Here is a 27,851-nt window from a genome sequence, read left to right as displayed (position 1 = left end):
GTCAAATTGTAGGGAAATAAGTGAGACATTTATAAACATTGTTAATGTTTTAGAAATCTAGTTTTGTGCAAATGTGTTTTGAATTCTTTACAAATGAGATAACAGTAGGTCTAAATGACAAATTAAGGATTTAAAAAATAATCAGCATGCCTCTCTTGCAGTAATGGATTTATGGAGGTAGCATGCTTTAGTTGCATTTGTAATTAAGCTTTTTCCATCATTATAATAAAAAAAATTATTCCTGTTGAGCAATATCATTTTAGATGAATTATGTGGATTGAATGAGTGGCAAAACTCGACTACTTTAATCTGATGCATGGCTAAAAGTCAGTATTTGGATTGGATTCCTAGAGGGTCACGTTGAAAGGTTAAATACATTTGTTTGTTTTCCTGATCTTCGTATTTCCATATTCTTTACAATTAACAAACAAATCCATATCCTGTGGTATTATACAATGACAACTTAACAACTTGGCTTCATTAGTAATGAAGTCATCCTACTCTTAATTTCAAACCTTCTAAATACTGAAATGGGTGGGCTGTACATGGAGTGTTTAACGACAGACTAATGCATAAAACTAACTTCTGAAACTGTCATTTCTTTGCATGAGTTCATAGCCCTGAAAAATTAAATTGGATGCTTTGAAAACTTCTAACTTTCTTCTGTTTTTAAAAACAGTGCAAGGGTCCTCAGTTATGAAACAGGCTACAAGCCATATTAAAAATGCCTTAGATTACAATTTCTAGTAACTGACCAATTGACCATTAACTGCTGGAATCCTGAAGGCTGATAAGGTGGTCCGTTTCAGGAATTTGCTTTTGCAGGAAGTTCAGCTTTTCTCAACTGTAGTCCTCACAAAATAGCGTTAAGGAGCATGTTTCTGTTTCTACAGGAGCTCTGTGATGTCAAATATAGTTCCATTCTTAGCTCTTTTAAGTGTCTATACTACACCTGCTATTGTGGATGTCTCTGGATAGGCAGTAGTTCCCATTGACATGGGCTGTTTTTCTTATATATCCTTACAGGAAAAGTCTGGAAGGTGAAGTTGCCCCAACCCACCCTACAGTTCCTATTCCTGACTTACAGTTGCAAGGCCTATTTAACAAGCAATTTAGGATTATTAACTAGTAATTTTCCTTTGTAGGTAGTTTAAAAATAGCTAAAAACCTTAAATGAGCTTTTTATTTTTTAAAAAAATAATTTTATTTCGACACTGAGATCTAACTGTATGGCACAAATTAGCCATACATCTTATAATCATCTGGTAGGCAAGTAGATTTTATTTCTGACATGCTTTGTAAATGCTTACTTTGTTTTTGGGGTATCTTTTATGTCCTGAGGAGCTCCATCTTCTTTTTTTTTTCTTTTTTTTTTTTTATCAGACGTATCTAGAGAATTCAGGAAGCTCATTTTGAACAGGTAATCTAAGAAGACTGTTTCTGACTCTTAGACTCTCAGGAGCTCTTTCCATCCAAACCAGCTTCATCAAGTGCTTTACAGAGGTCACGCTGAATAAACAGGAAATCTGACTGAGACTTCATGCTATTAATCATGATGTTCCTCATTGTCTTTTCACATCCTTGGAGCAATCACAAGGTCCTTCTGTCTGAAGCAGGAAAGGTCAAGTGTCCGGTGTAGACTTGAAGCTTTTCTTTCCCTGATACCACCTAAGAAGGCAGTAAAGAGCTGCCAACAGGGGCTAGTCTGAAGAGACTGTGTAGAAAGGATTTGCTTTCACTACATGCTTTGTAAAAAACAAAGTACAGTTGTGAACCCTTTAGGCATTTGTACAAACCTAATCTCTCATCTTTTGCATTTGAGTAGCTTGGTGGAAACCTGAACATCCCAACATGGTTAGGAAGCCGAATGTACAGGAACTTCTCCTTCCTTAATTAGAGGGTCTTATAATGTGTCAGATGAGGAGCAGGTTATTTTGGAGGCTTTCAGAATGATCTTGTTCTTTGGAGTACAGAGACGAGCTAACTTAAAGGTGGCACTGAGTCACTCGGGGCATCTGCCCATCGGGAGATCAGGTTGTGTGTCAGACTTGGCTCTATGTGAGATTCAAAATTGCGTGTACCAAGTTCCCTTAGTTGAGGGGTGAGCGTGTTTTTACATTACTTGATTCTTAAATGTACCTGTGAAAACAATCCAAGCTATGTACTCTTTAACTGTAAACAATATGTAAGGATACGTCTTAAGGCTCATAGACTCAAAGAAGTTGAGGTTGGAAGGCTCCTCTCTGGATTAGTTAGTTCGGTCCTTTCTGCTCAACTACGGCAGCTTGGTCAGGACCATGTCCAGTTGGGATTTGAATATCTCCAAACATGGAGACTCCACAGACTCTCTGGGCAACCTGCAGTCCTTACAGTAAGGAAGATTTTGCTTGTATTTAAACAGCGCAAGACTTCGTATTTCAAGGGGGTTTTTTTGCATTTAATTTACGCCCATTGCTGCTTGACCTTTCACTGGGCACCAATGAGTAGAGTCTTTACCATCATCTTTACTCCCACCCATCAGATATGTACAGACAGTGATAAGACCCTTCCCTGAGTCTTCTCCAGGCTGAGTGGCCCCAGATCTCTCAGCCCTTCCTCATATGACAGATGCTCCAGGCCGTGTAATTCTTTGTGGTCCTGTGCCAGACTTGCTCCAGTATGTGCATGTCTGTCTTATACCAGGGAGCTCAGCTGAATGCAGCGCTCCGCATGTCTCGCCAGAGCTGCGTAGAGGGGGAAGGAGCACCTCCCTTGAACCTGCTGGCAATGCTCTGTTGCATACAGCCCAGGGTGCCCATGGCCACCTTGGCCGCAAGGGTAGATTGTTGGCTCATGGTTATCTTAGTGTCTACCAGGATGACCAGGTCTTTTCCTGCAAAGCTGCTTTCCACCCAGTCAGTCCCAGAGTCCATGTGTAAGGAACTGATGTATTGATAATTGCCTTAAACATAGCTTAGTGTGGAACTGGTGCAAAGCTGTTCTGCTCAGATTGGAGGGGAACTGAAACGACACACTGTTACCTAACTTGGTAACCAGAAGATGAGGAACTGAGATGAGCTGCTGCTGCACAGTGAGCCGCAGTTTTCCTAGCTTGGTAACCACAGGATGGTAGAGGATGGAATGGCTTTAGGTCTCACGAGGACGAGATCTAGCTGGCGCTTCCTGGAAGAAACTTCTGCGATAACATAAGGCAACTGCTCATGTGCCCAGCAGGGGTTGCCTAAAACCCCTCACCACCACCGGTGAGGACCCCTGCGACCACAGCTCACACGATGAGCTCGCACAGCCACAGATGGCACCCACCCTCACTTTGTATGTAAATGGGACATTCTCTCGAGAGCATAAACCTGAATCGATGAATGCTTGGGTGGGACCACCACCACCACGACACCCAGGGTAAAGAGGGCCAGCAGGACACCGCTCGATCCATGGGTGGTGTTCTCTCTTTTCTACCTCCCTTTCTCTCTCTCCCTCTCTCTGTCTCTCCTCTTTCTTTTTACTGAATACTGACCAGATATAAGTAAAAACCTGTGGCACAGGACTTGCTTATCCACTTAAAATAATTGCCATTGAGCTGTCGTATCTATCCATGTGCCTTGTATTAATAAATCATAAACCTGGTTGGTTTGCGTGGTTTCACCTTAATTCAGTCCAATGGTATCACAAACTTGGCCATTGGTCCCAAGGGGAGGGAGGTTGTCCTACATGACTCCTTTCGGATCAAGACACCATGGGGTTATTCCTCCCTTGATGCAGGACCTGTTACTTCCCTTTTCTGAACTTGATGAGATTCCTGGAGGTCTTGAGACATCTCCAGGCTGTTGAGGTCCCTCTGAACAGCAGCACACCCATCTGGTGTATCAGCCACTCCTCCCTGGTTTGGATTGCCTATAGACTGGCTGAGGGTACACTCTGCACCATCGTCCAAGTCATTAACACACAACCCGAGCAGGACTGGACTCAGTACCAAGCCCTGGGTACGCCACTAGGGACTGGCCTCCACCTGCACTATGTGCTGCTGATCACAACCCCTGGAGCCCAGCTCTGCAGCTCGTTTTCAGTCCATCTCGCCGTCCACGCACCTATCCCATACTTGATCAGTTTGTCTCCGAGGATGTTATGGGAGACGGTGTTGAAAGCCTTACTGAAATCAAGATAAACAAGAGCTGCTGCTCTGCCCTTGTCCACCAAGCCAGTCGTCTCTTCACAGAAGGCTACCAGCTTGGTTAAGCGTGACTTCCCCTTTGTAAATCCACACTGAACATTCCCAAGCACCTTCTTGTGCTCTGTGTGTCTGGAAAGCAGTTGTTTTCACAATTAGTTGCCCCATCACCTTTTCTTAGGACTCAAGGTGAGGCTGACCAGCCTCTAGATCCCTGGAATCTCCTCCTCCTTGCCCATCTTGAGGACAGCTTTGACATTAGCTTTCTTCCAGTCCTTAGGAACCTCCTGTGATCAACATGACCTTTTCCACCATGTTTCCATGACACCAGTCAAGTTACAGTCCTGTAAATGCATGCAGACTTCTAATTTCTCCTTTTTGTTCCCTATGCTGTGTGCATTAATGTACTTGCTCTTCAGAGAGGCAGCCAGTCCTGCTGATGCCCTGAAAAAGTGCGTGCTTTCTCCTTAATGCTGTCCTGGAGACACTTCCTTATCTACAAGGATTTGCTTGAAGAGGGCCCCTTCCAGCCCTGTGCTGTTGATGGTGATTAGAAGGTCCTTCCTGTTCACATCATGGCCCACCCTTTGCTTCCCATCGTGGTTTGTGACTTCCTCATGGACATGCACTCCTGTCTTTGTCAATCCTGGTTTAATGCTCTCCGTACCAGGCTGGGCAGCCTGTTGGCACAGATCGTTTTGCCCCACGTAGTCAGATCGATCCTGCCTTGTCCAAGCAATTCTTGGTCCTCAAAGGGAGGTCCGTGAACGTAAAAACTGAAACCCAGCTGCTGACACCAGCTGCGAACCGTGGAGGATGAATGAGTATTGTTTAATTTTATTAAAAATGCTTGTCACTTTGTCTAAATGTATCTAATTTAATGTAACAAAATTAGATGCTTTATGAAATGATAACGTTTAAGAAATCAGGTAAGAGAACTTTCTTTGGAGGATAATCGGAGACTAAAATACTTTTCTGAATTTGAATAGATGTTGCATGGGTAGACAATTGCTTAGCTGTGATGAGAGAACAGTTTAGTTTTAAAGCAGTTTAAACCACTTACAAAGATTATTTTTTTTGATGGACACAATGTTCACGCATAATCTATTCATTACCAAGACTAGGATGTCCTCCTATCTCCTATGAAATTTCAGGATCGTTTTCAGTGAATATTCTTGTATCTAGACAGAGGTTGCCTTGCTCCATTCACTATAGGTATTGCAGAATGCCTATGGTTCTTCAAGAAAAAGGCTGTGTTTTTCAGTAGAAGTCCTTTTTCTTTTAAGAATACTCATCAGGTAGCAAGTGTTTTCTGCATCTGTTCTTCTCTTTAGCACTTGCTTGTCTTCCCCCAGCCCTTCCCTTTTCTCCAAACACAGAAGTTGTGGTTATTACTTAAAAAGATGCTGACCAGGAGAGCCTTAGAAAAGTAATCCAGGTTCACTGCCTGCCAACTAACTCCATACTTCCTTGCTGCCTTAAAGGGACTTTCTTAACAACACACCTTTCATTTTGCAATGAAATTTTCTTTAACAGTTGGGAGGTAAGGGAGGAGGGGCTTAGGGAGTTGCAAGTCCTGTTCTCTACTTTTCACTAAAAAAAAGTAGAGGGGGTGGAGATTTCGTTCTCAAGGAGTTTCTCGTCACCTTGGATAGTGCACTGAGTTTATCCACTCCTTAAAAAAATATTTCAGTGTTTAGAGTATTACCTTTGTTTCTTTTTCTGGTTTACAGAAATACTTAATCTTTTTGAAAAACTGTCTTTACTGTTGGTTCTGAAACCTACTGCCTGATTTCTCTAGGACTTCTAGTTATATGGCTATGAGAGTGACTTATCTGGGAAATAAGACAGTATTCGCATTCCTCTTACCTCAAGATTGAGAGACAAGCTTATATATTTGAAAGATAATTTCTGAAACTATAGTTCAACTTAAACCTGATGTGAAGGATGGTATGGTTATTCTTCCCTTCTTGGAAACAGATTTTGCGGTTGTTTGGAGGAAAATCTCTGTGTTCTGGTTTAAACCTTGATTGCTTTCTAACTTGTCTAACTAAACAGGAAACCTTGGTTTATAAGTAGTTCATTTTAATTATGTACTGTTCTTGTAGTATTATATCTTCTAGTGAAAGATTGAGTCTCTGTTTCTGAATGTGTTAACCAGTTGAGTTTGGGGAAACAAAGCAAAGTAAAGCTTTCCTGTCTAAATGTTTGTTCATTTCACTGAAACAAATGCTGCTGTTTCCTCTAAGGAGGATATACTTGTCCATATGCATTTAAATATTGAATAACTTAACACATTTTGGTTTTATTAGGAAATAATAAATGATGCTTGTCATATTCTTGCTTATTAGTGGTTTTACTTGTGGTTTACGATAGTTAGCTTTTGATGTAGTTGCAGTGTACTTGAAATGCACAATGGGTTTTCTTATTAAGCAAAGCTACCTCTGTGTCGTATGGTTAAGTACAAAGTGTTCATCAAGCATAGATTTATTTAATAAATTTAAATAAAAAAATATTCTTAAGAGTCAATGAGCTGAAATTGGTTTAAGCACTGTGTTCTTCAACGTGGTTTAGGTGTTGTGGATCTTGTTTTTTCATGGAGTGGAACAGTCCCTCCTCCTTCGTTTGTTCTAGGTTTTCAGTTTTGAATTAATTGGTCAGAAAGACAATAATTCTGTGGGTGGGCTATGAGCCCTGGAGCTTCTCTGGGAACTGCTACTGATTGTGGTGTTTGGTTTCTCTGGAAGGAGCATTACTGAGTCTGGAGGGTTAGGAGATGCCTATGCCATACAGACATCTTTCACAGGTAGTTATCCACCTGGGCATTGTATCCTTAGTGCTTCTGGGAACACAGAGTGGGGTCAGAATTGGATCAGTTGCCTTCTGCGCACTTAAGCATTCAACTTCTGTTGAGCACTGTTTCTCCATTTCCAAGATTTTGAATGAATTTCCAACACAGAAGTTTTTGGGTGGGTTTTTTTTTAAACTTCTGTCCAAAGCTGTAGCACTATGTTTCATTGGGGTTTTTTTTCTTTCATCCAAATGCCAAAATAATCCTTTCCAAACTAGTCAAAATTTGCTTTAGTATAGCATGGTTAATAATGCATTGTGCAGAATAACCAATAATTGTACAGTTTGGGAAGGAATTAATTCTGATTTTCCTGTTCTCTTCAGCAAAACTTACTTTAAAACTTACTTTAAAATTTTAAAGAGGTAATTGTTTCTGGCTCCAAAGGAGCATTGTCTTCAAGTTGTAGTTTGATTTGCATATTCACCTTCAGTGTTTTACAGTCATCTTTGCATTCCTTGTCAGAATGTGCAAAGGTACACAATTATTGTTGTGTTCAGCAAGCTTCTATTGCTGCCTTTTTTGTGAATTTTCTTTTGTTCGTGAGGCAGAAGATCCTACCTTTTGTTGACATATAAACATGTATCGCTGGATCTTTGAGTACACTGCTTCAGCTCTTGGAACCATTCTCCCTTTGGTTTTGGGGCACCATCCAGTACTAGTTTTGTACACAGCAGCTGTTAAAGTTGTATTAATGTCTGCCAGTTTTGTTGGGTGGAGTATGGACACTTGGTGTCCCAAACAAACAAGCTATAAAGAAAAATTATGGCAACATGGGGTGTATTTCGCATGCTGTTAATGCTTCCTAACAGCATACACTTTTCAGAAATGTAACTTTGAATGTGTTGTCTAAGTACAGCAAATAACTTGGTAAAAGCTCTTTGAAACAGACTTATTAATTGTTTGAATCTGGTCACTCGAACTTTTCTCAATCAAGTTCATTGTCTAATGAAAAGGCTATATTGTGATGCTTCATTCCCTGTGGCAAACAAGGCTTCTTTCACTTTTGCTTATGGTATATGTGCCCTTTTTGTCCAGTGGTAGAAACATTTTTGAAAATCCTCCTTAATAAAATCTTTTTGCAGCATCCTTTGGCTGTGGTTTATTAGTTCTAGAGGCTACTTACTACAAAATACTAGCAAAGCTGGTGAATAGGTTGCAGAAGCACAGAGGTTCAGAAATGCTTCTTGTGTGGGTTATGAGTGGTGTTGCATACTGGAACACAGTTCTTCCTGCTCATGTATTCCTCTGTGTTATGGGAAGGACTAGCTAATATGAATTACTAAAGTGAGTGACAGAATTATTTTCTTAGTATATAAATGCATGAGTAAACAACTGAGGTGGAAACAAATATCAGGTCTACACTAGATAACTAGAGGTAGTCTTCAGAAATACAGTTTTTGCCAAGGCCCTAAGAGTGTTAGTTTTTCTCCCTGTGCAAAGTGAATGCATAAGTGATTCTGGTTTTTAATGCAACTTTGGTGGAATATTTTTGTAATTCTGGTCAGTTTTTTCACTCGTCTTAAGTCTCCCTTTCGTTCCTTCTTGCCTGCAACCCCAGAAATCTGCAGAAAATGTGTGTGTCTTCAGAAGAAACCTTTGCATCAGCATGTTAGTTTTGTGTTCTATCCTATTGTTTTTTAGTTCAGGTATCAGCTTGTTTTCACATAAGCGTCCTCTCATTGAAAGGGACTCTTTAGTGATTTTTAAATAAGGAATCTTTAAAAATATTTGATGTAATGGATAATAGTAAAGCTGTTCTTTGTATATTTATTTATAATAATTCCCTTTCTTAAATCACATCTTCATTTAATTAATTAATTAGTGAGTTGGAGTAGAGTTAGGACAGGAGATTTTGCAGTTCGATGATTGCTTGTCCGCAATTACAATCTTTCTGTTTGTACTGACTCGCAGTTCATGAGCGAGAGAATATGTGTTGCTAGTTTTGCTTTTACAAGAAAAAAGTTAAAATAGAATTTCACAGATGTTCACTGTGCTGAGAAGTTCACAGGTTTTTAGAAGTATATGTTTGGGGGGGGGGGGGGGGGAGGGAGCATGGCTGTACAGATGAGTTGCCAGGCAATTAATTCTTCCTACTTGGATTGCCTGCAATAGGAGACAATCCAGCTCTCATGAGCAGCACAACATTATTTGCAAAAGGAAACTAGTGAGTAACAATTTTCCTATTCTCTTTCTTCTTTCTCCTGTCTTCCTAGCCGCACCATAAACCTCCCTCCCTTTGCTGTGCATTTCTGAGAAACTGCTAATGATTGATATGATAGCAGTGCTGTCGTTCTTTTTAACAAAAAAAAAAAAAAGAAAAGAAAAAAAAAAGAAGAAAAAAAGAGTAATTTTTATTCTAGGTATTTTAATAGAGTCCCATTAAGGATGTATTGCTGACTGAAATATTGGCATGAAGGGCTCTCACTGAGCTGAGCCCAGGAATTAAGAAGTCAGGAAATCGGCTGCTGCATTGCAAAAGAACCTTGTGTGACACAGTATCTCCTGATTGGGGGGATCATTACTGCTATTATGACTCGACTTGCGTAGGAATTTTAAATTTCATCTGAATGTCAGTAATAACCCTCTTAGCAAATTATCCTGAATAAAATCACGAAGGCATTTTATATAATAGGTGTTGAATTACTGGATAGATTTGCTAATTAAATACTCTTTGTTCTGCTGCAGTTGACATTACAGGGTAAGATCTTGAACAATTATTCTCAACAGCTGTACTTTGTTAAGGGAAAAATTAACTACAAAGTTTATTTTTTTTCTACACTTGAAGTTGGCAGATTTTTGAAATGTACTTGAAAAAAATTCCATCATCCAATTGGTAATGAGAAGATAAATATGCAGGTGTTGCTGTGAAATCAGATAACTACCGACTGCCTTATTAATGAATTTAGCAAGCCTTTATAACCTTCTGTTTTGTAGCTGTTGGCACTTGCAAGTGATCTCCTGTCGGAACGGGTAGCACTAGCATATGCCAGTCACTTGATGAAGTTACCTTGTCTGTGACCCTCTTGTTATTAACTACATCCACTGCTGTCATTGGAAACAATTGAAAAACAGTCTTTGCACAGGGGTAATCCTATTTGGAAAAAAAATGTTATCTTTCTAACTATTCATAGATAGCATTATTTCAGAGAATTAAGTAAAAAATGCCAGAGATTATCAAGGGGGAAAATGGTAGGCTGCCTTTTCTTTTACATGTAAACTCTTCATTTCTCTGTCCAATTTTAAAGTTTTGTTTTAGGGGCTTATGTTTGCTTTTGGAGTACTAAGGGAAAGGCATAACCTTTCTCTGTAGGTGTTAGCTAATAAGTGAGAGAAGGAGGGTGGTGGTGAATAACCTGGAATTCTGATTACTGTGTATGAAATTTGATGTCATGTACCAGTGATACGTGTCTTTAGAATAATTTCAAAACTCCATGGAAAGGTGATGGGGCGATGCTGTCTGAATCACTTACTAGGAGATGAATAGGAGTGGAATATCTTTTTTAAGCTTCTGATTAAAATGGAATCGGGTGTGTCTGAGTACATACAGCCTAGGGTGAATCTGCAGTTAAGATTCACCATTTTCCTGTTCTTTGTCTACGTAGAAGATTGAGGCCAGCTGAGCTTTTTGCAGTTCAGGACTTCAGCAGAGTTCAGGCATCACATTGTCTGAGTACCTAGTTTGTGGCATCAGTGGATGGACTTTAAACCAACTGGCCGTTTTGAATTTTATCCAGAGACTGTAAATCTATAGGTATTCATATGTGCTTGGGGAGTGACCCTGATAAGGACATTCATTGTGAGTCAGCTGTGTCAAAGTTACATCATGGTTTGGAACCTAACCTATCCTTAAGTGCCTTGAAGGGAATGGTATATTATGTTTGCTTAGTTCATGTTTTTGTACTTTGGGAGACTTGAGTCCATCCTTAGGTGCAGCAGTTTCTTTTTTTAAAGATGAAAGTGGCTAGAAAATGTGTCTGAACAGAAACTATTCTGTTAAGTTTGTAAAGTCAGGCATTGCAAAACTAAGGCAGCTGGGGGCATACAGCTTTTGGTGCATAATTCTGTGGTGCATAATTTAAAACAAACTGAACAAGCATAGTGGAGCATCATACTTCAGTATTTATAGCTGTGATAGTTCAAAGGTTCAGAAATATCAAAGAAACTTGCCATTAATGTTGAAGGAATGACAGTGTTGTCATTCTGTTCGTGTACTGTTGTTACACAGAGATGGACATGTCACCGTTGTTTCAGAATTGTTTGCCACCATAGCAGTAGTCAATATTGCAATAGTCAAGACTTCTGGATTCATTTTAGGCTCCTTGGCCTTACAAAAGTCATGAGATTTCCCTGAAGATGGTCTTACCCCCACTGAGTGTGGCCAGCTCTTCCCTTTTTGTCCTTTTCTTTCCTCATCCCTGCTGATTCCTACTGCTCAGCACCCTGTCACACACTTCTTGACTACAAGGCATAATTCTGCCTTTTTGGCAAATGTGGCCAAGGAGTATTGCAATTTAATGTATGAAAAATAATAAAACTTAGACTAGGTTACCCAATTTAATATAACCTGTCAAAATAGTGCATTGCCTGACTATCTTTTAAGCTGGAGTACCAAATTGTTTGTTTTAACCTTAGACTCTGATCTACCATAGCTATAACAAGTGGTTCAAAGTAATCCTCTTTAAGAAAATTGAAAGTATAAATATATACAATTAGCAGGACTAGCTGAAAAAGAGCTGAGGTTTATGCTGAGTGGGAATGGAAGGAACTGAAACCAGGGAACTTGGGTCTAACCAGCTGGAATCTGGAGCTGTGTGCAAGAGCAGCAGCTTGCTGACAAGAAAGAAAATGGGGAATACGGTGGAAACATAGCCCGGTGACTGCAGGAGCGGGCCAGATGTTGGTTCTCATGCAGCTGCCAAGCCCTTCCTGATGCAGCAGCGACGCATTTGGTTCATCAGGCTAGTTTTACTTTGTCTTTTCTGGATTACAGCTGTATCTGGCTTCAGATGATAGCTGTTCCACACCTCTCCGCTACGCTGACCAGTTTTAGAGGTGGAAGTAGTCGCCTACTCATGTGAGGTCTCTGTAGCTGTTTCTGAGGTTCAGAGAATTGCTTTTCAGAGCATTTAGGGAACTTGGCTGAGAAACTTGCCCATTGATTCAACATCAGTTTCCTATCTCTATCCCAGCTCCTTGTCCCAGTTCTGGTTTCCCTAAGGAGCTTAGGTTTTGATGACCCATTTTGAGGTCATTAGAAAGGTAATCAACCTTTTGACTAAGTTGTTATTAGGTGAGCACCATCCAAGCTATACTGAATAAGACAGGATGTTTTTGGGGAAAAACACAATGACATGGAGAGATAAGATGATGGAGATGAAGGAGACAACTGACCTAAATTACTGAGAGAGGCTTAAATCTGGCAGTTCCCAATTAGGTTTTATTTGAGTATTTGATTCAGTGTTCTTTTTTTCCCAAGGTAGAATGTGTGTGTGCACATGCAGTTTTGAGATTTGTTTTAATCTTGTTTTAGGGGAGTTAATAATGGCATTAATGCAAGGTCAGATGAGAATTTCCTCATGTAATAGGAGTGTTGAGGTGACTGTGTGTGGCCAGGTTTGCTTTGTTTTGAAAGGTGAGAGCATTTGGAGTTAGCAACCTAATGGATATGTTTGCATATGTTAGCTTGTAATTATATCATACACTAATCTTAGATTATTTTTTTTTTCCCAGATTTTGATGCATACCAAGGAGATGGTGCAAAAGGTAATGCTGAGCATTTTCATTAAAAAACAACCCTTAAAGAGCACACCTGGTGAAATTTTTTTATTCTAGGAGTACTGTAGCCCAAACAGACCTGAAATCACTTCTTAGGATGCCTGGTTTACAAATGTAATCCTTCCTAATGGATTATAGCTTTTTTCTTTTCCTACCACAGATATGATCTGGCCCCTGCTTGAAGCCTATGTGTGACTGTTTCAAGCAAATTAGTGACAGTGCTAATTAGAGTTTACTCATAGACCTGTTACACCATGTGTTCTAGTGTTTTATTATGGTTTATTTTTTGGCATCCTTTAAACTCTGTCACAGAGTGGTTTTTTGATTATATGGAGTTTAACATGGACATAGCCATGCTGCAGTTTTTTACAGCTGCATTGACTTTCCACCACTGAAGACATCAGGTTTTCATTTTTTTCAAGTTAATATTATGTAATTGGATGCGTCTGCCTGGGGTTTTTTTTCGTCACCTTTAATGGTGGTGTTGATTTTTCTTTGCACTTTTGTATGCACCTCAGGCTTTTTTGTGTGCCTCAATTTGTCTAGAGTTTGCTCCATTATCCCAGAGTATTTATGGCAGTATGGCTCATGTACACAGTCTTTTCCAAGTAGGGCATTTGAATTGTGCTCAGAATGAAAGATAATATGGAGGGCAGAGTGTCAGTCAGAGGAGTCGAGTAGGTGTTTGTGTTCATCTCCAGGTGTAATTGTTTAGTAGTTCAACCTGGGGATACAAAACTTGTGGGTTGTAGTAGCTAGATCCTTAGCCAAAAGGAGTGCCTTGTTCCCTGAAAGATCTGCTGCCCAGGGGAGGACTAACACAGGTAATTACATTACAGCAGAAAAAAACAATTGGAGTGGGAAGATGGAAATGTGAAGCCACATGCATAATCTGAAAAAGTATAAGAGCAGTAGCCTAATCTGGATGGTACTGTGCTATTCTCAGTTACTGTATCCACTAGCCGATACTTTATTGTTTGAAACAGAATATCTACTTTTTTTCTTTTTTTTTTTAATCCAGAATATTCGGAGATGAGGGATATTTATATTGCATTTATTATACTTTTGATTTAATGTAGACTGTATGGAAGGCAGTAGTATAGTGGTGGCTGCACATGGGATAGGGTACCTGACTGTGGTATTCTCTTGCAAGCACGTGGGCTAAATGCCTTATCTGAATAGCCTGAATTTGTTCAGCAGTCTTTGAGTCTAAGCAATCTTGTGTCCTAGCAGTCCAAAGTTATTTCTGATTAGAGTTCCTGCTGTTTCTCAAGATTAGATTTGTTCACTGACTTATTTTTCTAACATTCATTTAGTAAAATTTTAACTACTTATATTATGTACACAAATGAACTGTGTTTTTTTTTAAAATGTATCAGTGATTTAAGTTTCATTATTCTCTTAAAAAATGTCTTAATGAAATATACAGACTTCTCAGTAAAACTTACTTTACATTCTTCTGCTTTTTAGTATTTAAGGGATAACACAGAGATAATGATATTTTTGAATCTTTAAAATGAGGTGGGACTTTAAAAAGATGAGGTCGTTCTGTTTTGTTTTTCAAAGCAATTTGTTTCATTTAGATGAACCTTGAAGTGATTTATGGAGACACAGATTCCATTATGATAAACACTAATAGCTCCAATTTGGATGAGGTCTTCAAGCTGGGGAACAAGGTAAGGAATTTTTTCTATTTAAAGCTTTCTTACATGTCTGTGTTGTAACACTGTGTGGAACAGCTGGTATTACGAGAGGACTCCATGGCATAAGCAGAGAATAGGCCATGAGGAAGAATCTGACAAGGTGTGGAAGCTAGGGAGTAGTGAAAGATCAGTGCCCCATTCTTCAGGTGTAGCTATTTTGTGCATTTTAAAAAGTGATTAAATTACATGAAATGTTTCATTGTATAATGAGCCTTTCCACCAATCCTAAGTTACCAAGAGACTATCTGAATACTTGGTAAGTCAAAATGTAAGGTACAATTCCTCTGCATTAGCTCCAATTATGTTAACACAATTTTTATTTTAATGGGTTTTGTTTCAACATGAGATATGTCTATCAGTTTAATTTTGTTTAGTTACGTAGTATATTACACTTTGTGTGCCATCAGATTTCCAGTGATAAACTCAAATATTAATTTCCAAGGTATTCTAAGTATGGAAAAGATCTGTTTGATTAGCAGTTGGCAACTGACAATGTGGAAGTTATGTGGCACTCTGAAATTGTGGAAGTGAAGTGAGAAACATTTCAGAACATTTTAAAGAAAGGATGTAAGAGAAGTTGGTTTTGAAAGATGGAAAAAATTGTGATGAAAATGAGAGCTATGGAAGCTCTAAAAAACTCGAAGGCGTAGAGGTTTTTTTCAATATAGTATTAAACAAAACTCATGAAATTTTAAGGCAAGAGTGGTTCTGGGGTTTTGGATTTTTTTTTAGAATACTTCTGCCTTCATGCTAAATTAGTACTTTGAGAAGTAGATGTATGTCAGGAGCATGGAAAAAGGAGTAATATCTTGATGTTATAACCAAGTAGTAGGAGGGCTGATGGTGTGGAAGAAAGCAATCTCTCTTTTTTTGTTTGTTTGCCACAAACAAGACTAAATATAATTTCAAGTATATATACAGTAGCGTGTAAGAAAGTTTAATCTTACTCTAGCCGTCTGTGTTTGTGTTTTCATTCTGGTTTGGTTTGTGTCCCTGTACTCATTTGCTGGCTAAATGCTATAAAGGAACAGTTAAATAATAATAATTTTTATAAAGACTGACAGGATCATCACCATAAGTTAAATACTTCTGACTTTGATTCAGGTTTACTGAGAGAATAAGTACGTTTTTGAACTTGTTGCCTGCTTAATGATTCTTTCTGAGTTAAATCTCAGGCTTTTTTATTCTATGTACTTCTGTATCCTGTGTCAGTTGGTTTTGATTTTTTGTTGGTTTTTCTTGGTTTGGGTTTTTTGGTTTGGTTGTTGGGGGGTTTTTATTTAAAGAGACAGACATGTTTTGATCAAAATTTTTGTATTGTGTACTTGATTTGAGAAAGGAATAAACTTAGGTCTGTAAATAAGGAACACTCTAATTTAGCATCACAATTGTGAAAGTTGTGGCTCTCAATACTTTTTTCTGTGGCATAAAAAAGTGGTTCTTATGTTTCTTGTTTCCCATTTTTCTTGTTTGTTTGTTTATTACTCAAGAAAGTAATGGTAACTTTTTTGAAAACACTTCTGTCATTTAGGTTTTCCTCATTTTGCATAATTCATATAAAAAAATTTTGGGAAAGATCATTCTATCTGTTGATGAGGAACACTAAGAAATGTCACTGTTCTATTGCATAATAATTTCTTCCGCAAAAATTCATGTTCAGAGATGAGGGATATTTACACTGCACTTATACTTTTGCTTTAATGTAGACTGAATGGAAGGCACACAGGTTCAATACAGTCAATTACTGTGAGAGCAGTTGGTGTATATACCCCTGTTCTGATGTAGTGTGAATTTATCGCCTGTCTTCAGTGATGAACTGTTCATCCAAGAGATTAATTTTGGTTTTCTACTGGAGAAAATTCTCTCATCTTCTTTCTGAATTTTTGAATTTTTCCCATCTACCCTTGTCTTACTGGTTTCTGGTTGTGTTCACTCCTGCCCTTAACCTCCCATTATTTATATCCATGCCCATTTTAGTCATTACTCAGCAGAATTTCATACTTTTCTCATTTTCTGTGCATCCTTGTGAGTGAGATTTGCCAGTATACTCCATACTGCACTGTTGCTGATTTTTAAACACTTGGTTAGTATCATGTTAAAAAAAAAACCAAATTAGAAAGACTTACAAAAAATAGCAGAAAAATGTTCAGAAGAATTGTTTGGGTGTTTTTGCTTTAACAAACAAAATGCTAACACTTCCCATGCTTCTCTGCCATGCTTGATTTTGTTAGGGAGTTAGATATGCCAGGCTGTAAATCCTGAAGAAGCCAATGGGTGCACCTTAATTTTAATAGCATTTCATAGTTACTACGGTGTGCTTAATTTCATGATTAATGATATCTGACAAGTCTTTAAAATGTGTATGCAAGCACACAGCGTGTAATGTTAATTGTTTTAAAACTTCAGAATGATACACTTCTAGATGGAAGTTAAATTTGTCCATAGTTATTAAGGTGTTGCATTTGGTTTTAATGTTGGTGCATTTGCAGGTTAAAAGTGAAGTGAACAAACTCTATAAATTGTTGGAAATTGATATTGATGGAGTCTTCAAGTCCTTGCTACTGTTAAAGAAGAAGAAATATGCTGCCTTGGCTGTGGAACCAACAGGAGATGGGAAATACATAACTAGACAAGAACTGAAAGGACTGGATATAGTCCGAAGAGACTGGTGTGATCTTGCAAAAGAGACTGGAAAGTGAGCTGCTTTGTGGCATTGTCCTCTTGCTCTGATTTAAACAGTACATGCTTCATAAACATTTGGTATCATGTGTCTGTTTCCTGAACAGTGCAAGCTGGTAACTAATACCAGTTTTAGAGCATCTTTACTCATTGTTGTAGGAGGTGGTAAATGTTACATTTTGGCATTGGTAACAGATTATACTTGCGCAAGGCCGATGTCTCTAATTTCAGAATTTGTTTTTGCATCTTCTGTGGAAGCTGTGCATTTGAGTTGTCACAATTTTGTATATACAGTTTAATAAACCACAGATGAAGTCTTGTGAAAATGATAGGTGCTATCAGCATTTGGAGTCATAGGTTTTAGGCCTGATCTTTTGAAAGATGGTTGAAGAAGCTGGTGGTCAGCTCTTTCAGTATCCTCTGATAATGCTGGAAGTGCAGATGCAGCTGAGGAGATGATCCATTCCCCCAAGACTGTTTCTCTTCCATTTTTCAAATGAGATTCTTCTGATAGTTCGTTATGACAGATACTGGATAGCTGATTTATTGATCATCGTTGCACAGGGTATTTTTGTGCTTAAATTCCATAAAAATACATTTTAACACTGTAGAAAGAAAATTGGAGCGGGTGGAGAGCTGGTCATCTGGGGGCTGACTCAAATTATATTGCGTACTGCCTCTTGAAAGCTTAACTTAAATTGTGGTCCAAATGTATCCAAAAATGAGTACTTTTTTACATCTGTAAAAATATACCACACACTTGCTTACTGTTCTTAAGACTTGCATTTTCTAAGAAAAGATGCATCATAATAGAAGCAAATTTTTCCAAGTTAGGAATGTATTAGTAATTAAAGCTATACAAATGTTTGAGAGTGTTCTTTAGTGACTAACTCTTCTGCAGCTGGCAGATCTTCCAACCACATTTTACAGAAATAGGCAAGACTTTGCTTACTTGATATGTTCTCTTCTCCCCCATCTTAAGATACCTGCTATGCAATAATAAATGGAAAAATGAAATGGAAGCAGAAAATAGAAACCAGTTGCACTCAAAAATTCCAAATCACTGTTTAACATTAGAACTATTTACAATAATTTGCTTTTAGTAAAATAAGTAAATAAATAAAACACAACATAAAATATCCTAGCAAATTTCTATAAATTTTGCATCATGCTTCATCCTCAGGCTCTTTAATTTCTAGAGGTAACCTGGGGAAGAGAGAATTTTGTTTATTGTAATGGGTTTGGTTTGCATATCTTAAGCTTTTCTTTGTTTCTGGACTGTTTTTACAGCTATATAATCAGTCAGATTCTTTCTGATCAGCCCCGAGACATAATTGTGGAAAACATTCAAACGCGGCTAATAGAAATCGGAGAAAATGTCATCAACGGCCAGATCCCGGTAAATCAGTTTGAAATAAACAAGGTAAATGATCTCAACTCTTTTTTTGTCTCAGAAAAACTTTACTGTTCCTGAATGTATTGACTGCTGATAAAAACCTTTTTAATCTTTATGACACTGTGAAATATCAGGAGTTTTATTAGATACTGCATAGCATGGAACATACTGCAAAGATCCTACAATATGAGAAAAAATATTTTGTGGGGCTGGAGGTCAGCCTTGCTTCCTCAGAATAAGAACTTTGTGTCTTATTCCATCCTGCTGTCTTCCCCGCTGATTCTGCATGTTGAGAATGACATGATATCTCATGCTTTCAGGAGAAATTTTCTCCTAAATTGTTACTTAATATTTCAGGTTTAAAATACATAAACCAAAGAATTAATTGAATCAAATGTTCTGTTTTCTAGAAAACCCGTATAAAATCATACTGTTGTTAGTTTCCCTTCAAATCTCTGTGGCAGGAAACTGATAGTCATTTTGAGAGCTCATTCAAGACTACTGCAGGAAGAAGTAAAATGCTCTGCTTTATCTACAAGAGTTTTAGCAATGGCATTGTGGTTTTGGTTTATTTTTATGAATCCTCAATGAAATCTGTATATTTAAATTCAAAAGCCTCCCCTGTCCCTGCTAGAGGTGTGTTTCACTAATGAATTGGATATTACATGCCCCTCTCGTGCGTCTAATAGATTTCCCAAATTTGCTCCATCCAAAAATCTCGTTCTTTTGCCAGCTGGATATCTGTCTGCTCTGTAACACTGTGTTAATCAATCAGTTAAGAAATGTGTTCAGGTTGCCATATCAATGTTAGAGAAAGCAGTGATTTTTATGGTTGTCTTAAAAAAAAAAAAAGAGACCATTCTAATGCAAATATTATAAGAGTACTAGTGTCCCAGTAAAAGATATATATGGAATAATTTTCACTTTAAATTATGAATGTTCCTCTGTTTTACTGCTTGGGAAAAAAACCCAATGTATTTCACTGTTAAGACGAATTTCTAAGTTGCTTCTAAGAATTAGGATTGATAAATATTTAAATAGAATTTTATTTCATGCAAAGGAAGAACCCATTGTGGAATCTCAGTAGTATGAGATAGGTGGAAATACTTAAATCCAGTTGTATTTTCTAGTTACAGAGCTTGTTAAATACACTTAACTACTTGATACTCAGGTTTACTTTATGACCTCAACTGGTGCAGGGTAATCTCTGGCTTTATTTTTGTATTTTGCATAATGTTTTCACCTTCAATTTAGTTTGATTTTAAAACACTTGCATTATATCTGTAACTGTTTTGAACTGTTGTGCTTCTAATGTAATGCATTTTTCAGACAGTAATTGTAAAAACATCTTCTCATTTTATTAATATAACAATTTTAAAGTATGAAGGACTGGTACCTAGACCTTAATGTCTGGAAAATACCTTTATTACAATTTTTTCAGCTTACTTTTTTGTGTTACAAATGTACTTGTGAATAGTGGGTGGATGACAATAGCTACTATATAATCTTTCTTTTAAAACTCTGAGTTGTCCATTGCTAAGTAAAATACTTTTCTCATAGTTATGTTTCTGTTTCCTGCTTTGATCTCTTAGGCATTGACAAAAGATCCACAGGATTATCCTGACAAAAAAAGCCTGCCACATGTGCATGTTGCCATGTGGATAAACTCTCAAGGAGGCCGAAAGGTGAAGGCAGGAGACACAGTGTCATATGTCATTTGTCAGGTAAAAATGTCTTTATTTACAGCTAAATACTAGGTATTGTTTTGAGAGATTATAAAGAAACTCAACACAACTCCTGGAAAAAATGTTTTGGCATTTTTTTGTAGCGGGAATATGTTATAGTTTAAAACGGTTTTCTGTCCTAAATGTAGTTTTATAGAGACAGAAAGATCCATTGTGATCAGCTTAGTTCATCTGACCATTTCCATATCATGGCTGATAAAATTTCCCTAATTAATTTCTGCTGGGATCTATAACTTATTTTTAAGGAAAATATCCAGTCTTCATTTTAAAGAGAAGAAAATTCTGATGGCAAAAAACCTGTCGTTCTCAGAAAGCTAATTTGTGGTGGTGGTTAGTGTCATTGCTATTTCCAGGCTCAACCTGTGTCTTTTCAATTCACAGTCATTGGATCTGGCAGTACCTCTGTTGGATAGATTGGGGAATATCTGTTGGATAGACAGGAACTTTCTGTTTTCAGGTGTTTATCCTATAAATGCTTATCATTATCTCACAAATACAGACTTCACTTCAGATTTAATATTTTTTTAAAGAGTGTAAATTGGATTAGATGGAGCAAGGTATCTCTTAACGCCAAACTGAGGGACCTGGCAATGTGACTTCTACAGTGGACCGCTATTTCAGCTCCTTCATCAATAAAAACTGACAGATACTGTATTTTATTGAGTTCGTAGCTGGCATGCCAGAGCTGCCAAGTCTTATGAGAGCTGGGCCATGGGTACTGCTGAGAAATGGCACAATACAAGAGAAGAATGTACTTGTTGAAAGAAGGGAGCTGAAGGAATTACATTGTAATTATTTTTGCAAAGCAGCTGGATGAGCTGAATAGTCCTAAATTCATTTTGTTCTGAATACAAAGTTGTCTGAAAGGAGTAGGAGGGACCAATGGCTTGCAGTCGTCTTTATTAGTGATGGGTTTTCAGTCCATGGGTGCTGACCCTATTGAAGCCAGTAGCTTGTCTTAACTGTAAAATGAAGGTGTCATATGTTAATGCATTAGTTTTATTTTGCTGTAAAAAAAGGCAAAAAAGAGACTATACTTAGCAAAAAATAAGCTGTAGTACTTCCCCACCCCCCATCCCCATCCCCATTAAGGTTTATTTCTATTACTGAATGCTTGCTAAAATACTGCCTTAAGTTCTGCTCTAAGATTTTTAACACACATGAAAAAAAAATTCTTAGTGTAGCTGTGGACTGAGAATGAGATTCAACAGACTGAATGATTTATGTTTTCCAGAAGAGTACCATCTCCTTAGAATTGATACTTAATTCCTCCATAAATATTGTTTTCAATTTAATTATTGCCTTCCCAAATTGAATTATTTTTTCCTTATCTTCCTCTTTCAAGCTGGAGAAGAATGTATAGTGTACTATAACCTCCAAGTGGTGTTCATCTCTTGGCTTGAGGTGTCACCATGTGTTTCTTTCAGTATTTCCAAATATTTCAGAATTTGCTCTTTCAAATCAGTGCTGCTGCCTCTGTCATTTATTCACATGCCAATGAACGATGGTCTATTCTCTGACCATTCATTCTATTTGTTTCTCTGTAGAATCAAAGAATATAAATTTCCTAGCAAAACAGCTACAGTTTTGATATCCACGACTTAGAATTTGCTTGTTGTGCAAAATGATAATGCTAGTTTAGTACAAAGTGAATCCAAAATGCATATCCTCCATGTATTTTTAACTGGGCTGATGGTTACAATGTGTTTTCATTGTGCATTTCAGAATTGACAGATGGGACTGTTTACTCTGTCTACTCTTAGTGATTTGCACGTGTAGGCTGCAATAATACAAGCTGGATTTACATTCTTGAACTTGCTAGCTGATGCCAGCATCAGCAATGCAATTTTTTTTTACTACTACTGGATTTGTATCAGATGCATAATAAATCAACCAAGAAAGAATAATTGTGTAACAATTTTGCATTAAAGTAATGCATACTATTTGAAGCACAATCCTTTGTATAGACTGAATGTGGATTTTACTTTTTTCCACACTTTGTTTCATGTATGTCTCCTGTCTTAGGATGGATCAGATCTCAGTGCCAGCCAGCGAGCATATGCTCCAGAACAGTTGCAAAAGCAAGACCATCTTACTATCGATACTCAGTACTACCTGTCACAGCAAATACATCCAGTAGTTGCTAGAATATGTGAGCCCATAGAGGGAATTGATTCTGTTCTTATTGCAACGTGGTTAGGTAAGTATTCTAAATTTGGTTTATTTAAAGAATTACAAGAGACAAAGTGAGAAGTTTTAATGTATGTTTCTTAACAGAAATGCTTCCCTAAATCAGTCTTTTTACAATGAACAATAGCTTGTATTGCAGTCTGTAGAAAGCAGCTTGGATTGTGTGTTTCTATGACTTTTGCAGGATACAGTTTTTTCAGAAGGTGCTTATTAAGGGAATTTAATCTTATAATCCTTTTTCAGAGTTGCAAAAATTTACTGTTCATAAATGACAGTCTTTGAGATTTTCCTGAGTCACTGAAGTAGTTCTGGAGTGTGCATCCAGAACTAGCATTTTTCCAGAGAGAAACCCTAGCATCTCAAGCAACTTCCCAGGGAGAAAGTAGTCATAGTTATAATGAAAGTATACAGTTTTTTAGCAGGGTGTAAGTGAAGACTTCTGTTTGCTAGAACTGACCTAGTGGATAATGGAAACATAAAACCTTAGTTAACACTCTTGCCTGCTCCACATGGAGGAGCAAAGTGGCAAAAAAAAAAAAAAAAAAAAAAATGCTATAAAAAAATATGTGACTAATGCAAGTGACCCACAGAATCACTATTTTTTACTCAAATGAGCAACAGGGAATTGATTTTGATAGAGTTGTTTTTCCTCTGAAGAGGATGTCAAAGGTATTAGAATTAGATTATTTTCTGCCCAACTCTGATTGCCTCCATCTTCTCCATTCCACAGGCCTCTTACCTAGAAAGAAGTATAGGTGTTGAAAAATTGTTACCAGTTCTATTGTGTCTCTTTCCGTGAAAATACAATCTCTGTGTGTAACCCTTTTTGTGTTGTTTCCTCCCTAAAATCGATGCACCAACAAACATAATTGACCTCCTTGATAAACAGAAATTTTGTGATTTGTATCCCACATCTAGTTCATTATTTTTTAAACTATTACTCAAGGACATGGAAAAAAGTTCTTGATCTTGGTGGCTGCTCTAATTCTTGGCAAGACTGTCCTCTCCTACAAGAGAACGCTTTTGGAGAGTTGCACTGCATCAGTTTAATAATCCCGTTTGACGCTATGCCCGTGTCTGCAAAAGTTCAGACCTGCAGAAATTTTATTCATAATTCTGGAACACTCAAAAGAAGAGTTGGTCCTCAGCATTTTGTGTTTAGGCAAGAGCCAAGATCCAGGATTTGGCCACTTACAACCAGCTGGCAGGTTGTTGCCTTCAGGACTATTCTGACCTGGTACACTGCAAAACTGAAAATTTTGCTTTTTCTGGGGGGCTGCAAGGGTATTTCTTGGAGGTGTTTGGTGTTGCAGTGTATCCTCAACAGCTCTGAGGCTTTGAGGATGTGTCAGTCCTGCTTCACACATGCAGGCTGACCATACAAATCATTCTGTTCATGTGGTGCAGGGCCTTGGGTATACCATTTTCCCTTGATGTCAGAGTGGACTATGTGGTATGCCTGACTGAAAAGGTCAAGCACGCTTGGTTAGGTTGAAGTGGTTTAAAATAGGCAGTAAACTTGCACTTCATTTAGGTAGAAGACAGGAAAGAATTCTGAAGTTAATATATTTTATTTGGCAAAGATCATTAGTTTTGTAGAGTGAAGCTCAAATTCAGACTTGTTCCATATTAACAACAGGTCAGATATTCAGAAAAGACTAGCTCCCTTCAAGCACCTAAATGAAGGGCCCAAATCTTAAGAACTATGCGCCACTTGCATCTAATGTTTGCAAATGCCAGTGCTGCTTTTTGTGCTATAGTACATTCAAGATGAAAATTTCTTTTATGATCTGTAATAGCATCATGCAGCTGAGAGTTTATTAATAGTACACAATTGTCAGTCTGAAAACCTGTATGTATCTATTACAATCCTAGGTCTGAAATGTGTTCAGTTTGACCTTGCTGTGCTGTAGAAATGTTATATCCTTCTCCAGCTTTGTTTTCTTGGGAATGCTTAAATTGAGCTGGGGGGTAAAGTCAAGTCTTTTTCAAAACTTCTGCTCTGCTTAGTTCTACATATAGCACTTAATCAGAGTCATACATTGTTGCAAGCTAAAGTTATCTTACACCTTTTGTTTAAGGGTACTGGAGGGAATAGTCAAGTGGTTTTGTTTCAAAGAAAGTTAAAATAATTTACAAGATACAAAAGCCTACAAGATACTTGAGCCCAGCTTGCTAAAACAAGCAAACATGGAAACTGTTTGCTGTTCTGTGTTGCTAAGCTGGGCATTTTTGCTTAGTATTTTCATCATGTTACACACCCAAATTCCTGTTGTTTTTTCTATATTGCAAAAGAGCATGTTTTTCTTTTCTGAAGAAGAAAGCTGGTGTGCTGAAGGATGAGTCCAAGTGGACCAAAACTTGGTTGTGTTCTCACTGTGTGTGTCTTCCTCTGCCTGATTTGCTTTATTGTTATGTAAGGTATGTGTCTGTATGGAGAGAATGGTTGTAGAAAAAAGATCACGGTTGCATATTTGGCAGAATCCCTTTGTAAGGTGAATATTTCATTGACATGTCACTGTGTTAGTCCAAGTAGATAAAATTGAGCTCTGCTTAGGGAAGCTTGGCTCTGTCAAAATGATGAAAAGTTCTTTGTTCCGTCTGTGCTCAAAGCAAGTTATTTTAAGCTAGTTTAGATGCTAAAGAACAAAAGCAAATAAAAACACCTAAAATTTGCAGAGAACTCCTTAAATATCATATTTATTCACTATGGAATCAAGCTGAAAATTGCCTTTTATTTTTGGATGTTGTAGGATGTCTGTCTAGCCTTTGAGAGATGGAAAGTCATTGTTCCCAAAACCAAGAACCTTATGGGCATACTCCTGCATTCACTGTTTTTCTTGAAGTTCTTGAGGAAAAGCAGTGTGACAAGATGAGGATTGTCAGGGTTTCTGAAACTAAGTAAAGTGTGCAGTCTGATTAGTAGTATCATTCAATAAATCTGAGCTTCTTAAATGCTTGGAAACCTTACTTACTCATCTTGAAGATAAGTATAGCTTTTAAATGAAGAGAATTGTTCTGCCAGTACAGTTCTTTTAACATATTTAAACTAAGGGGGTTTTGTTGATATGTACTGCTCCTTGTCTCAAAGATTAAGATCACATCTTACTTCTGTGTTGTCAAAAGTATCTAAACATTATGGAAGCAGAGTCATTTAACCATGGGATTTTTGTAGTTGTTAACAGCATAACATAATTTTCTTTAAGTTATGGAAGTTGCTGACTGCTGTCCTAGACTGTGTCCTGTTCTTCTGAAAGAGACATGTGCTGCTGACTTACTGGTGGATGCTGGCAGTGGTGCTCTGCGGGTTGCTTGGCGTTGGAGCATTTCTTAGGAAGGCTGTCTAATTATAGAGAGTCATTACTGGGTGCTGACGATTAAGAGTACTTCCTGGTATCAGTTCCTCCTGCCCTGCAGTGTTTGCCTGTTGGCTGCTCCTTGTAAGGAAACCCACCACCTTAAAGATGCTGTCTTCTCTTTTTTTTTTTTCCCCTCTTCTTCCTAGAGAGTCATTTAGTAAGTGTCTTTAACGTCGTATTTAGCAGCTACTCTGACTCTCCTGACAGAAACCAGGACAGCTGAGCTCTCCTTGTAGCATGCAGGCATTGTATCAGGTTCTGTCTGGTTTTATTGGTTTTCTCACATTTTAGGGAGTGAAGTGAGAGTAGAATGATGGAAATTAAGATTAAAGTAACGGCGAAACGTCATGAAAATACAATAATAACCCCCAAAGTGTATGAATGATGCTGTTTGTGGCCTAGCTGGGGTTTTTTGAGATGCTCTAGACCCGCTTAGAAGCGGAGAGTGGCTGAAGTGTGGCGTGTTCTGCCTGTGCAAGAGGCCGTCGTAAGGACGCCGTGCAGAAGGCACCCTAGCTTTGCAGCTCAGGAGCGTGTATTTTTGAGAAATGTAAAAAGGCGTGTGTTCCCGAGGGCAGAGGCCTTGGCCGCCGGGGTTCGGTTCAAGCCGGGCCCGGCGCCGGCCCCGCCGCGCCGCCCTGACTGAAATGCGCGGCCGCAGCCTGGAGGTGGCAGCACCGCATGGCGTTTCCCTGCCGCTCATAAAACGTCTAACGGGCGGAGGTACGGGCAGGGAAACTTTCCCTGCTTCCCGGCTACCCAGCGGCTGAAATCCAAAATCTGAGGGAAAGCCCTGGGGCTTTGTTCAGCGGCCTGCGAGGAAAGCGGCCGGCGGGCTGCCAAACGCCTGCCTGGGGGGCTGGGGCCGGGGCCGGGGCCGGGCGGCCCGCCTTGCTGCCGGCTGCGCCCCGGCCCTGAGGAGGGGCGGGCGCGGCAGGGGCCTGCGTGGCAAGGCGCGTAAAAACCCGCTGCAGAAATGTTATTTTTAAGATACTGTGATTAGTGAAATTTATTCGACCTTTTTCCAGTTTCCTGTGTGACCTAGTTAGTAAATGTTGCTTGCTAGTTAGTAAATGTTTTGATAATTCAACTAAATAATTCAGGAACAAGTTGTGGAACTTCTTATTATTTGCTTTTGTCACCCTGACTTCATCAGCGTATTTTTAATGTTGCGTTTCTTTGTCATGCATGCCACCTTGCAGTTTTGGTGGGGTTGGAAAGCTTACCTGCGGTGTAGGTAATTTAGTGATGTGGGATGTGGACTTGGTAATTTAATGATAGCCCTGAAGATTTTCATGTCAGAGTAAGTCAAAGTGACTTTGATTTTTCTTGATGTCATGGCAAAAAAAGAAGAGTTCAAAGAAGTTCACTGATTACTCTCATCCTATTAATTTAAAAATTACCAAAACCAGATAGTATTTTTTTCCCCTCACCCATCAGATAGCTCCTGTTTTCTTTACCAAGCAGAGTGATATGACCGGTGTGACCTGGCCTGAGAGGATACTGGTTAGTGTGGTGAAATGGAATAACTGAACCAACTAACTATTCCTGAGAGGAGATAATAGATAAAATAGGTCCCAATTCCACAAGATAATTAAGGTAGGCATGTTCTTTAAAAGCCTGAATTGTAGTCCCTTTGATTTCACTGGGGCTGTTTGCACACCAAAAGTTAGATGTAGGCTTGAATCATCACAATATTTTTCTTGTTTTCTACAGCCAAAGCAACTAACAATGTTCAGAGATAGGTGTGATTTAAATTCTTCCAATTAATAACACTTTTTTTTCTGTTAAATTATCAAATGCCCAGATTCTTATTTGCTGTCACTGACTTTGACTGAATACTGGAAAACTGCAGTTGTCTGAAGATCAGAATTTATGTCCTTTTATCTTTACTTTAGTGAACTACTTTGCTTTATATTTGCCTTTTGGGAAACTACCAAAGGTAGATTTCTAGCAGAACTTTAATGGCATCTATATAGGAAAGTTGCAGT

General features: G+C 38.3%; 1 protein-coding gene across 2 annotated transcripts in view; it reads left to right on the top strand.

The window, feature by feature from the left end:
* Positions 1-27,851, top strand: part of POLA1 (DNA polymerase alpha 1, catalytic subunit) — a 204,209-nt gene that overhangs the window by 62,609 nt on the left and 113,749 nt on the right. For both annotated transcript variants that reach the window (XM_055701958.1, XM_055701957.1), the window contains exons 27-32: positions 12,744-12,776; positions 14,372-14,464; positions 16,981-17,186; positions 18,461-18,593; positions 20,159-20,290; positions 22,337-22,511. In XM_055701958.1, the coding sequence (XP_055557933.1) occupies positions 12,744-12,776; positions 14,372-14,464; positions 16,981-17,186; positions 18,461-18,593; positions 20,159-20,290; positions 22,337-22,511 (772 nt within the window). The remainder of the gene's footprint in view (positions 1-12,743; positions 12,777-14,371; positions 14,465-16,980; positions 17,187-18,460; positions 18,594-20,158; positions 20,291-22,336; positions 22,512-27,851) is intronic.

This window comes from Falco cherrug, chromosome 2 (assembly GCF_023634085.1).
Source record: "Falco cherrug isolate bFalChe1 chromosome 2, bFalChe1.pri, whole genome shotgun sequence".
NCBI lineage: Eukaryota > Metazoa > Chordata > Aves > Falconiformes > Falconidae > Falco > Falco cherrug.
This window is presented reverse-complemented; position numbering and strand designations above follow the sequence as displayed.